Here is a 13,484-nt window from a genome sequence, read left to right on the forward strand (position 1 = left end):
TTTATGGTTACCAACATTTTTTAAAATTGATCTTTTGTGCTAATTAATATTCAATGACCAAAGCTAAAATAAGTTAAATGATAAAGTTGCTAAATTTCTGTTTTCCTTTTCATGTATACTATCTAATTTTCATTAAGAGAGATTGTTCTACATTTTAAAGTAGCTTAAGTTTCTGATGACTCATTGACTTACTGGGCTTAAAGAAATCAAATTTGGCAGAATCTTGGTGGAATACCAGTAAGTTGAGCCAAAACCTTATTAAAAAAAAAACTAAACGAGATAAATTATAAACCTATTTCATAACTTAAAAATGACATTGCAAACACATAATGTGGCTTTGAGTTTCTGTAACTCCAACTGTTAGTGTTTCTCTGATGGCTCAGTGGTCAAGAATCCACCTTCTAATACAGGAGATGCGGGTTCAATCTGTGGGTTGGGAAGATGTCCTGGAGCATGAAATAGCAACTGACTCCGGTATTCTTGCCTGGGAAATCCCATGGACAGAGGAACCTGGCGGGCTATATAGTCCATGGGTTGCAAAGGAGTCGAACATGACTTAGTGATTAAACAACAACTCCAACTGTTAAAATGATTTGTCTGAGCTGAGAAACTGGAAAGTGCTATTTCTGCAAGCCATCAGACAGGTGTGGGGCAGTGAACCCCCATCAAGGAGAAAAGGATGTTTTCCTATAGAAGATTTCAGTTTGGGTTTTGATTTGACCCAGCTCTGTCTGTAGTTCTGTGCAGCTTGGTGACTCTGGTCCCTTGACTCTTATTTGAGTTTTGCGGGTTTTTTTTTTTTTTTAATTTTCTAATAACTCTTTTGTAAGAGTGATAAGGTGTTTCAAAATCTGATAGTATTCTAGGCTTAGCCGCTTAGATTAAGAACCAGAGAGAAAGATCTCTAACACATCTAGTATACAAATCAGATAGACCCATTTAGCCTAAAGGTTAAGGTTTATTTGTGTTGTGTTGTGTGTGTGTGTTTGTGTGTATCTATAGCCAGTCTGTATAGTCTTACCAGATTTACCACATCACCTCTAAGAAGATTCCTACCAGGATAACAGTTATGGAATACTCCTAGGCTGTTAAAATGTGCTGAGCGCCACATAACCTGGAGAAAGAATTGCTATGTCTTCCTTCTGACCATTTTTCTTCTCCAATTTTGAGCTGTCAGTGCAACTTATTCCAATAAGAAGTACAAAGAATTGCCACTTTGGATAGCAGAAGGATGGATTTTTGTGTTGAGGGAAAGAGTCTCTGTATTTCCCTTATTTATGTGTATTTGAGTTAAATCTTGATAGTTCATAAAGAAATATTGACAGTGAAGTCTTGTGTAATCCAAATTCCTTCTGTGCTATTATCTGCTCAAGTCTTTGTTTGACTGCTATTAAGTGAGAGCAGATTTTTCTGAATATACTACCTTTGTTGGAAAGTCAACTTGAATAGCTATGCACAAAGGAAATCCTACCGTAAGTGGTAAGCAATTGGAAGCAGATTCAAAACAGCACTATGTACTTTGTGCTTAATCAGTTATTTTTTTTTAACTTGACATATTGTAATCTATTGAGTCCGCTATTAATTTTTCTTCACTGTCTGTTTTGTGGATTTCTGAAACCAGTTCTAGGTATACTTTGCGTTTTGGGTACTCTGAAAAAAGAGAAAGAGCAATACATGTTTATGTAGTGTCCATGCATTTTCTAAGAAGGGCCTAACCTTATCAAACCAATGTTTGGAATATTTATAAAATGTGCCTATCCATCTATATTAGATCTTCAGTCTAAAACCTGACCTGGAAGTAATGTTCACTAAATTTGTATTTTCATCACAGTGATATCCCTAATCTGCTGCATAAAAACAGTTTGGGAACAGTTTTCTATGGATACCTGCTAAATTTTAAGGAGTATATTGAATCTTTGAAGGACAGATGACAGTTTCATCTGAAAGTCTCAAGCAACTGCTTATCATATTTATCTTTATAGGCTTCTTAAAAAGCATTTATAGTGTTCAAAGTGTCAAGGTATCCAATATGAGTAAAACACCAAAGGCAGAATGTGACATCTACATTCAGCCTGTTAAAATTTGAAAGTTTTTTCCCCAAGATTCTAAAATTCACTAATGGCATTTTTTTTTTTTTTTAGACAAAAGTATGTCTTTGCAATGAAACTATTATACATTACCTTTGTGACAAATAATAGGTAAATAAAATCAAGTTTAAAGCATTTGAACAATATCAAATGCTAATAGCAAATATCTAAAATTCAATGGAATGTAACCCATGTGTCTTTCAAAGAAAATTATAATTTCAAAATTATATCCTGTGCATGAAAGTATACCATATAATATTTTGCACCATTTTATTTTTAAATGATTTCAAACTTGCAGAAAAAGTTGCAGAAAATAGTATAAACAATCTCATATACCTTTCCCCCAGTTTCCCTATTTCACCATATTTGCTTTGATGTCTTCTCTTTGTTTCCATCTTTCCTTCACTGTTTTTCTGTTTATGCATTATATATATTTTCCCCAGCCACTTCAGAGTAAATTGCAGACATGATATAAACATTTTAGTGTGTATTTCCTAATAAGAACAAGGACATTCTCTTATATAACCACAGTATGGTTACCACAATCAGGATATTAACATTAAAAGAATATAATTATTTAACCTATAGACCTTATTCAAAGTTTGCATGTTACCCTAATAATACAATGTAATAACAAGATACATATTAAATATTTGGAATCCTAACAAATATTGAAGGCCATATCACTTTTCCCCTAAAAGTAGTATTTTTAAAAGCAATAGCAAAGGTAGCAAAATACACTCTGAAGTTTAAAAGGTCTTTATAAAATTGGAGAAAGGCTACCATAAATATAGTTTTTAAATTGCAACTGTTTTCTTCAGTGTATTTTTCAAACAATCAATGAGTGTTTGCTGTTGGTAATAAATATTCAAGCACCTTGTAAATGTCCTACCAATTCTCTTTGCTGATCTGTATATGCCTGTGGGATTAGAATAGGAATGCATAATTTAAATATAAATTGCCTGATTTGCATATACAATTAGTCAAGCTACAGCTTTGATCGTAAGCAAAAATTATTGTCCTGTATTACCACTTAGATAGAATTTTAATTCACCTTGAATATTCAAACCAAATTAGACCCTGACTATACAGTTAGAAGGGCAGTGCTTCCCTAGTGCCCAAGTCTTTATGATAGGATAATAAAGGTATCTTTTCACCTCTGGTGAAGAAGGTGCTGCCAGCTCTGTGCAGTGCTCTGCTTCCATCCAGATTTTAAATACATATCTTAAAGCAACCAAAAAATGCTGAACATAATTCAGTTAATATTTTCTGTCTGGATCTTTCCCTTTTAATTTAGTTTATAAAATCTAGAAGACAGTAATTACAAATGAGTGAGCTTCAGAAATAATGCTGTAAAAAATGGTGGAGGCTACAAAAGTCATGATTACTAATTAATAGTGGAGGGCTTCTCCTGATCCTCAAGTCATCAACTATGGAGGTGTGAAATAAAACACAGAAATTTAAAGAACTATAGGAGTATTTGTATCTCAACATTTTTAATCTGCAGTATAACATTTTTATTAGGAAACTATGTTTTTAATTAAACAGAACATTCAATTAAGGTGCTTTTTAAGTGAGTGAAACAATTAAGTGCAAACACTTGAATGAAACATGTCATAATTAGTTTTAATACAGTGTTAATTGGTACGAGATTTGCCAAGTTAATAATTACTGCTTATTAAATTTTCAATTAATCATTGTCATTTTGCTTTGAATAAAGATGAAAATTAGATAAACTAATTCAGGGGGAGGATATTTTCCCTGTTAATTAAAACAGTTAATTTTTTTAAATAGAAATTACTTGTTTTAGTTGTCAATCTTATGTTGTACATTAGTCTAATCTTTGCACCCTTTCCACAGCCAAAAATAAAGAGCTAATTTGACACCTTGCAGGTTTGTAGTCAGGCCTGATTGTTTTGGCCTGCAGTATGATTCAATTATATTTGTCTAGTGCAACAGTTAGTTATGCAAAACTACTTATATTTGATTCAGTAGATACTACAACCGAAAAATTTGGAAATGAGAAAATGATTTTTTTAATCCCTATATATCCACATCATATATCCACATCACTCAGGAAATGACAAGAAAAAGAAAAGCTGGATCTTCCATTATGTTTCATCTTGGATTTTCTTTCAAAGGTCTGCATTAATTGTTATGAGACACCTTTTCATTACTGTATCTTTCACCAGCAAAACAAGTGTTTGCATTTATATGTGTCTGTGTACAATCTATTCCCTTCCTCTCTTTTCCTGAAAGCATTACCCATGGACTCCCTGTGTTCATATTTCATTGTGGCAAAACACCTTCTTCGTGGGTCTCAGTTATGTAGACAGATTTCTTGTGATAATTTTTGTCTTCTGACTACTTAGTCTGATCTCAGGATCCTGTCGGGAGCACTGGTTTGGTAGTCAAGTTATTGTGAGGCTACAGAAATATAAACGGTATTCCCAGGAGCGTAAATTAAAGGAACAAGGCTTCACCCTTTGCGTTTCCTAAATTTCCAGAACGTGAGTCTTTAGACGTCTAGAAGACCCGCCCAGTACGGGGCCGGGAGTCACGCGTGTCGTCTAGCGTTGTGTGGTGACGGGTCGGGAGCCCGGGCCGCACGCTAACAGAGCTTGTTCTCTTGTCCGGTCCCCCCTGCCCGGCCCGCAGAGGAGGCGGTCAATGAGGTGAAGCGGCAGGCCATGACCGAGCTGCAGAAGGCCGTGTCCGAGGCCGAGCGGAAGGCGCACGACATGATCACGTCGGAGCGCGCCAAGATGGAGCGCACGGTGGCCGAGGCCAAGCGGCAGGCGGCGGAAGACGCGCTCGCCGTGATCAACCAGCAGGAGGACTCCAGCGAGGTGAGGCCCGCCGGGTGCCGCTCAGGGAAAGGCTTCCGCTCCGAGGGTGGGTCTCGCCGTGGCGGGAGGGGACGAGCCGAGGTGCATGTTGGGCCAGAGACTGACTCGTGTCTGAGGGGGAAACTGGAGTGGTTCAGGGAGGCCTGGCACTTGAGAAATCGACTGAGAGCCGACCAACTTTTGTCTTTGTTAAAGACCTAAAAGAACACCTGCCGCAAAAAGGTTTTTAGCATATTTGGTGGGGAACAGATTCAAGTGAAAGTCTTCGAACTTCCTAGCACTAGAGATTGAGAACTCTGCTCTGTGTGTGTGTGTTGGTGTGTGGGTTAGTATATATCTGTGGTTTCCTTCCAAAAGCCAGGATTTAGGACAGAGACCCTGTCTAAGCTGTGTCGCCTGAAGATATATTGCAGGCAGGGATCAAAGTTATTTCCGTAACTATTGGTTCTGAAGTCCAATGCTAAACCAACTTTTGCCTCAATTAAGAATTCCTAAGAGATCTTCTGCACGGTCTGTTCTTGCACGTTATTTGTAATAACCATTAAGATGGTCATTTCATAAGTATCACATCACTGGCAGATGTGATGTTACACGTTTTAGTGTTATTACAGTGCATTAGAACACACATACACAGGTAACCTAAATGGCTGAAAGATCGCGGAGGTAACTGAAACAGGGTCTAACAGGATGCCTTTTAAACAGAGACTGTAAAGTCAGAGCAATATGATAATGCTCTATATTAATTAATACAGCACCCCAATCCCCAACCCAAAGTAACCATAGAGAAGGACTGCCATTAGCTTGTCACACCACGCTGAACTAGCAAAAGCATATGCTGATAAGTCAACGGTCCACTACAACACATATCTATAATTCATGAAGGAGAGTAAGAATTTAATTTGTACCAGGCTTCTCCATAGATGAAAGACCCTATGGGAATTACTCGATACCCAGAGTTTCTATTTAATGTGTAGCAGATGAATAACAAGGGGACAAAAGGAATTGATTTTCAACCTTTGAAAGTTTCTCAGGAAAAGAGGGACAAAGGGAAGTTTTCTACCCTTTACCTCCTGACTTCCATTGTTTAATTAAACTAGATATGAATTCAATTTTATCGGCATCTTATGGCTAAGATATTTAAGGGCTCTGTTTCGTGGTTTTTAAAAGAACATTTTATTACCATCTTTTGGACAGAATTTGTCCTGCTCTATTCAAGTTAGTGATACTGTGAGGCACAGTTGTTACCATCATTAAAACATTATCACTTTCATATAAACATTTTAGAGCTGTTATGCATTATAAGAATATTTTATAGGTCACTAAATTCTGAAGATAAATATCTTAGAGAAATTGAGAATTAAATCTTTATATTTGGCTAATAGTGCTATATCTCTTTAGTATCTATAATTGTACCTTTATATCTAATATCCAGAATATATGAACTTGACACTGGTATTTAGCATTATAAAAATCTGGTGTATCAAGCAGTAGCTATAAATAGTAGATAGGATGAAATAACCTAGATATGAGTGATCTTCGCAAGTAACTGTTTTCTTTCTTTTTGGATGTCTTGAGAAACTTATTTTTAATATAGGACTACCCTAGTCTTCAGTGACATTTCTCAAGGATTTTAAAGTAGACTATGCTAGTAGAAAAGGCTTGGAAGTCAGAGGGCCACGTTTAATTTCTGGCTCCATAATTCTGTGATTTTGAAAAAAAAAAAAAACACTAAACCTCTAAAAGCTTTGGCTTTCTCATCTCATGTGGTGGCTACAACTCTGAGGCATAATCATTTTTAATCACATTGCAGGTGAAGAGGCTCACTTGGCTAGTCACACAGCTGGGGGTTGGCAGGATCTCCACTGGGGCTCTCAGCAGACCACCCTCCTTACTTTGTTTCAGAACAATGAAATAAGGATATTGAAGGTATTTTGGGATACAGATAAAGAAAGGCAATTTTAATCTGGTTTCCTACTTTTATTCTTAAACCGCAAGATCACTTTCAAGACTTGTGGGTGATTGACCTCTTGAGGCATCAAGCCTCTTCTCAGCAAAAGTAATATAGACGTTTTCCAAGATGGAAGAGAGATTTTATTTGAATGAAGCCCAGACTCCTTCAGACTTGCCCATGAGTCTACACACACACACACACACACACACACCCCCAAACACACACACAAAGGGTTTAATCAAGGACTTGACAATAAAAGGGGGGGAGTTAATCTATTAGTCATAAATTAATGCTGCTAATTCCCCTGAGGAATAATGGTGTCTGAGAACAATCAAAGTTGTATCTTCTACTCAACCTTAGCTTGAATTTGTAAGTAAATACTTTTCTTCCCTCTCAGGAACTGTTTATTTTTCATTTAAGACTGAGTACACAATTTGGAATCCAGCAATTATTTTCCTGCACCCTATTCTTTCCTCACATTAAAGAATGTACACCTTTTAGAAGAAATGACCTGATAAAAGTCACCCCAGCAGTGATGCTTAGAAGTCACCTCAAGTCTAGAAAATTGTAGGCCCTTTTGGAACAGAGCCAGAACAGATCTGGTTTCCTTGGGTTTGGATAGAGTTCCCTTTCCTACTCCAACCTTACCACGGTTGGCCCCAGGATAGGGGACTGTGTTAGGTTAGGACTTCATAGCCCAGCTGATCTGCAGAGAAGGCAGTGTAGATCTACTCAGAATTCTTATCTATATTTTTATATTCAGAGAGATTTCTTGAGTTTTAGCCATTTGGCCTCAAATAAGATCCACATCCCCTTCATGGATCAGAGCCTTGACATGGCGAAAGGGCTTGTGTCACTCAATGAAGCTAAGAACCATGCTGTGAAGGGCCTCCCAAGATGGACGGGTCCTAATGAAGAGTTCTGACGTGGTCCACTGGAGAAAGAAACAGCAACCCACTCCAGTATTCTTGCCTAGAAAACCTCATGGAATATATGAAAAGGCAAAAAGATATAGTACTGTAAGATGAGCCTCCCAGATCATAAGGTGTCCAATATGCTACTGGGGAAGAGCAGAGAGCAATTACTAATAGCTCCAGTAAGAGTGACACAGCTGGGCCAGGGTGGAAATGACCCTCAGCTGTGGATATGTCTGGTGGGGAAAGTAAAGTCTGATGCTGTAAAGAACAATATTGCATAGGAACCTGGAATGTTTTGTCCATGAGTCAAGGTAAATTGGATGTGGCTAAGCAGGAGATGGCAAGACTGAACCTCAAATCTTAGGAATAGATGAACTAAAATGGACAGAAAAGGGCAAATTTAATTCTGATGACAATTATATCTACTACTGTGAGCAAGAACACCTTAAAAGAAATGGAGTAGCCCTCATAGTCAATGAAAGAGTCCAAAATGCAATACTTGGGCACAGTCCCAAAAAGGACAGAATGATCTTGGTTGCTTTCCAAGGCAAACCATTCAACATCACAGTAATCCATGCCTGTGCCCCAACCACTGATGCCAAAGAAACTAAAGTTGACTGATTCTGTGAAGACCTACAACACAGCAAAAAATGATGTCCTTTTTGTCATAGGGGATTGACATGCAAAAGTCAGAAGTCAAGAGGTAGCCTTAATAGGCAAGTGTGGCATTACTTTGCCAACAAAGTTCTGTCTAGTCAAGGCTATGGTTTTTCCAGTGGTCATGTATGGATGTGAGAGTTGGACTGTGAAGAAAGCTGAGCACCGAAGAATTGATGCTTTTGAACTGTGGTGCTGGAGAAGACTCTTGAGAGTCCCTTGGACTGCAAGGAGATCCAAACAGTCCATTCTGAAGGAGATCAGCCCTGGGATTTCTTTGGAAGGAATGATGCTAAAGCTGAAACTCTAGTACTTTGTCCACCTGATACGAAGAGTTGACTCATTGGAAAAGACTCTGATGCAGGGAGGGATGGGAGGCAGGAGGAGAAGGGGACGACAGAGGATGAGATGGCTGGATGTCATCACCGACTTGATGGATGTGAGTCTGAGTGAACTCCGGGAGTTGGTGATGGACAGGGAGGCCTGGCATGTTGCAGTTCATGGGGTCGCAAAGAGTCGGACAGGACTGAGCGACTGAACTGAACTGAACTTGGCCTTGGAGTGCAAAGTGAAACAGGGCAAAGGCTAACAGAGTTTTGTCAAGAGAACATGCTAGTCATAGCAAACACCCTTTTCCAACAGCACAATTTGACTCTACACATGGACCTCACCAGATGGTCAATACCAAAATCAGATTGATTATGTTCTTTGCAGCCAAAGATGGAGAAGCTCTATAGAGTTAGCAAAATTAAGACCTGGAGCTGACTGTGGCTCAGATCATGAGCTCCTTACTACAAAATTCAGGCTTAAATTGAAGTAAGAAAAAACCATCAGGTCATTCAGATATGACCTAAATCAAATCCTTTTTGATTATACAGTGTAGGTGATGAATAATTCAGGGGATTAGATCTGGTAGACAGAATGTCTGAAGAACTGTGGACAGAGGTTCATAAGACTGTTCAGGAGGCAGTGATCAAAATTATCCCAAAGAAAAAGAAATGCAAGAAGGCAAAGTGGTTGTCTGAGGAGGCTTAATGATAACTAAGGAAAGAAGAGAAGCAAAAGGCACAGGAGAAAGGGAAAGATATACCCAACTGAACACAGAGTTCCAGAGAATAGCAAGGAGAGATAAGAAGGCCTTTTAAAAGTGAACAATGCAAAGAAATAGAGGAAAGCAATAGACTGGGCAAGACTATAGAGGTCTTCAAGAAAATTGGAGATATCAAGGGAACATTTCATGCAAGGATGGACATGACAAAAGACAGAAACCGTAAGGACCTAACAGAAGCAGAAGAGATTAAGAAGAGGTGGCAAGAATACATACTGGAACTATACAAGGAAGATCTTAATAATCCAGATAATCACGATGGTGTGATCACTCACCAAGAGCCAGACATCCTGGAGTGTGAAGTCAAGTGGGCCTTAGAAAGCATTGCTACAAACAAAGCTAGTGGAGGTGATGAAATTCCAGCTGAGGTATTTCAAATCCTAAAAGATGATACTGTTAAAGTGCTGCACTCAGTATGTCAGCAAATGTGGAAAACTCAGCAGTGGCCACAAGACTGGAAAAGGTCAGTTTTCATTCCAGTCCCAAAGAAGGGCAATGCCAAAGAATGTTCAAACTGCTGTACAATTATGCTCATTTCACATGCTACCAGTGTCATGCTCAAAATCCTCTAAGCCAGGCTTTAGCAGTATGTCAACTGAGAATTTCCAGATGTACAGGCTGGGTTTCAAAGAGGCAAAGGAACTGGGAATCAAATTGCCAACCTTGGCTGGATCATGGAGAAAGCAAGTGAGTTCCAGAGAAACATCTACTTCTGCTTCATTGACTGTGTGAAAGCCTTTAACGTGTGGATCACAACAACTTGTGGAAAATTCTTAAAGAGATGGGAATACCAGACCACTTTACCTGTCTTCTGAGAAACCTGTATGCGGGTGAAGAAGCAACAGTTAGAACCTTACATAGAACAACTGACTGGTTCACAGTTGGGAAAGGAGTACGTTAAGGCTGTACATTGTCCCTCTACTCATTTAACTTATATGCAGAATACATCATGTGAAATGCTTGGCTGGATGAAGCACGAACTGGAATCAAGATGGCCAGGAGAAATATCAACAACCTCAGATATGCAGATGATACAACTGTAATGACAGAAAGTGAAGAGGAACTAAAGAGCCTCTTGATGAAGGTGAGAGAGTGAAAAAGCTGGCTTGAAACTCGCGATTTAAAAAATGAAGGTCATGGCATGTAGTCCCACCACTTCTTGGCAAATAGAAGCGGGGAAAGTGGAAGCAGTAACAGATTTTATTTTCATGGGCTCCAAAATCACTTCAGATGGCGACTGCATCCATGAAATTAAGACACTTGCTGCTTGGAAAGCTATTACCAACCTAGGTAGCATATTAAAAAGCAGGTTCATGTAGTCAAAGACAGAGTTTTTCCAGTTGTCATGTACGGATGTGAGAGTTGGAGCATAAAGAATCGAGCACCAAAAAATTGATGCTTTTGAATTGTAGTGCTGGGAAAAACTCTTGAAAGTTCCTTGGACTGCAGGGAGATCAAAGCAGTCAATCTTATAGGAAATCAACCCTAAATATTTATTAGAAAGACTATTCCTGAAGCTTAACTACAGTACTTTGGCCACCTGATGTGAGGAGTCGACTCATTGGAAAATACCCTGATGCTGGGAGAGATTGAAGTCAAGAGCAGAGGATGACAGCAGACAATGAGATGGTTGGATAGTATCACGGACTCAATGGACATGAATTTGAGCAAGCCCTGTGAGATGGTGGAGGACAGAGGAACTTGGTGTCCCACAGTCCATGGTGTCACAAAGAATTGGACACAACTTAGAGACTGAACAACAGCAACAAAGATCCATATAGCACAGTGCTCCAGAAACTTTCTGGATTGTTCTTTATTTGTTGAAATTAATAATTGGTCTAGCCATCATAGCAATTGTTTGAAATTTGTATATATTCCCATTAAATGTAGGATCCATTGATTTTTCAATCTGTACCCAGAAATGAATTGATATTTGTTTAAAAACTCGTGTTTGTGACTTGTTATTTGATACATATTGCTCTAAATTATATTCATTTATGTGTTTATTCTTTCAGTAACAAATCATTGAGCTTTTATTATATGACAGGGATAGCACCAGGCACTGAAGGTACACAGGTCCCTACCTTTGTGTTCACTATAATTCATTACAAGAGTCAGATCACTAAATTATGAGTCTTCATGGACTTTAGTGCAAAGGCTTCTGGAAAGAAGTTTCGTTTCATCTGATACTTAAGGATAAGTCAGCAGCTATTCTGTAGCTACCCTCCACACACTGTCCACGCCACCCCCATACTGCCTCATCCGTTCTCTAATTTCACTTGGGTTTATAGACTAGTAATAGTTATCACCAACCATAGGAAAGTTACTGGACTGCTTAGGCAGACACAAGCAAATGACGTTTTCTGTACTTTATCTCTTTAGGTGTATTACATGTTTCATCAAGAATGTAAAGCCAGAATTAGCATAAAATCAAAAGAAAGGAAATTCATTGAATCTGGCCATCTTCAAATGTTTTATTTTTTTCTATATTCACTTCTAGTTCCTATCTGTAAACATATATAGTCTTTTTTTTTCCAGTGAATATTGTTAGATTAGAACTATTTCAAAAGGAACATGCTGCAGTTTTTCTTTGAGACCCATAACTTTTTCTAATTCAGGGATTCAAAGGACATGATTGGAATTGAGCCTCAAAGAGAGAGTCAATAATTGTGCTGTTCCAATAGTTAGTTTTGTGTTGAAGCTATTAAAGTGTTATTTCACCACAGACTGAAGCAGTCTTTATTCATATTCCTAGGTAGGTGCAGAAATACACATGCTTATATTGGGTGGTTTTGAGGCACTTAAGTAGAAACACTGATTGAACCTTCAGACTCTGTTTCCAGAACTTTCTGAGCCCTAATATTGTAAACAGGTCAATCTGAGAGGTTCATCTTTATTACTCCCTCTAGAATTCACGGAGCCCTCCCCAGTGGAGCCTGTGCAGTGCGGCCCAGCCTCTGGGAATGGCCCCAGTGGACTCTGTAGCATGTAGCCACCACAAAGTCTCCCAACATGCCTCCTGGAAAAGCCCTCACATTCTGATCAGCCTTGTTGATCCCCAGAAGAATCTGGAGCTTTCATTGTAGGAGCTGATTCTATGTTAACTCAAGATTTTTGCTTATCTGTTTCATTTACTAAAAGGCCGGCTATCTGAATCCATAGATGTTCATGGTGTAATGGCTGGTCCATTGGGCCCGGAATGACCTGGAGTGATTCATCTCTTGGAACTTTGGTTTTCTCATCTATAAAACTGGGATAATGTTTCTGTGACTTATCTAGGAAAGTGGATAAGAGGTACAAGTAAGATAAGTAGAAATATTTTTTATAAAATTCACCTTACAAATGAGCAGTGTGAATACATAAGAGGGAGACCAAAAAAATCCATTAAGAAGCTATTGTAACAGGAATAGGAAGAATTGGAGAAGGAAATGGCAACCCACTCCAGAGTTCTTGCCTGGAGAATCCCAGGGACGGTGGAGCCTGGTGGGCTGCCGTCTATGGGGTCGCACAGAGTCGGACAAGCCTGAAGCGACTTAGCAGTAACAGGAAGGGCAGGGAAGGAATTTCAATAATAATTGTGAGATTGGAAAGGAAGGGAGATCAGGGGAGAAGCAAGGTCTGTCGGGTTTGGCTCTGAGAGGTTGTTGGGGAGTTTCCAATGAGATGACAAGGTCTTGGGCCTGATTGTTGCCAGTGACTGAAAAGGACCACGCCAGGGAGTCGAGTTTAGGGATTACTGACTCAGATAACAGGGGAGCATCCTGGTAGTGCTACAGAACAGGCATGTGATAGGAAGAGAAGCTCACGAAGGAAATGAAGGCTGGAAGATGATTTAAGAGTCATTTTCTTACAGCTAATAGTTAAAACCATGACTGAAAGGGAACGCATAGGGAGGAAAGTATATTTCTTTTCTTT

The 13,484-nt window shown here is 38.9% G+C and overlaps 1 protein-coding gene across 8 annotated transcripts in view; it reads left to right on the top strand.

Annotated features, from left to right (window-relative positions):
* The window catches only part of RUNX1T1 (runt-related transcription factor 1; translocated to, 1 (cyclin D-related)), a 156,099-nt gene that overhangs the window by 133,199 nt on the left and 9,416 nt on the right, over window positions 1-13,484 (top strand). For all 8 annotated transcript variants that reach the window (XM_010861944.1, XM_010861961.1, XM_010861967.1 and 5 more), the window contains one exon: window positions 4,746-4,936. In XM_010861944.1, coding sequence (XP_010860246.1) covers window positions 4,746-4,936 — 191 coding nt within the window. The remainder of the gene's footprint in view (window positions 1-4,745; window positions 4,937-13,484) is intronic.

This window comes from Bison bison, unplaced genomic scaffold (genome assembly GCF_000754665.1).
Source record: "Bison bison bison isolate TAMUID 2011002044 unplaced genomic scaffold, Bison_UMD1.0 scf7180017858048, whole genome shotgun sequence".
NCBI lineage: Eukaryota > Metazoa > Chordata > Mammalia > Artiodactyla > Bovidae > Bison > Bison bison.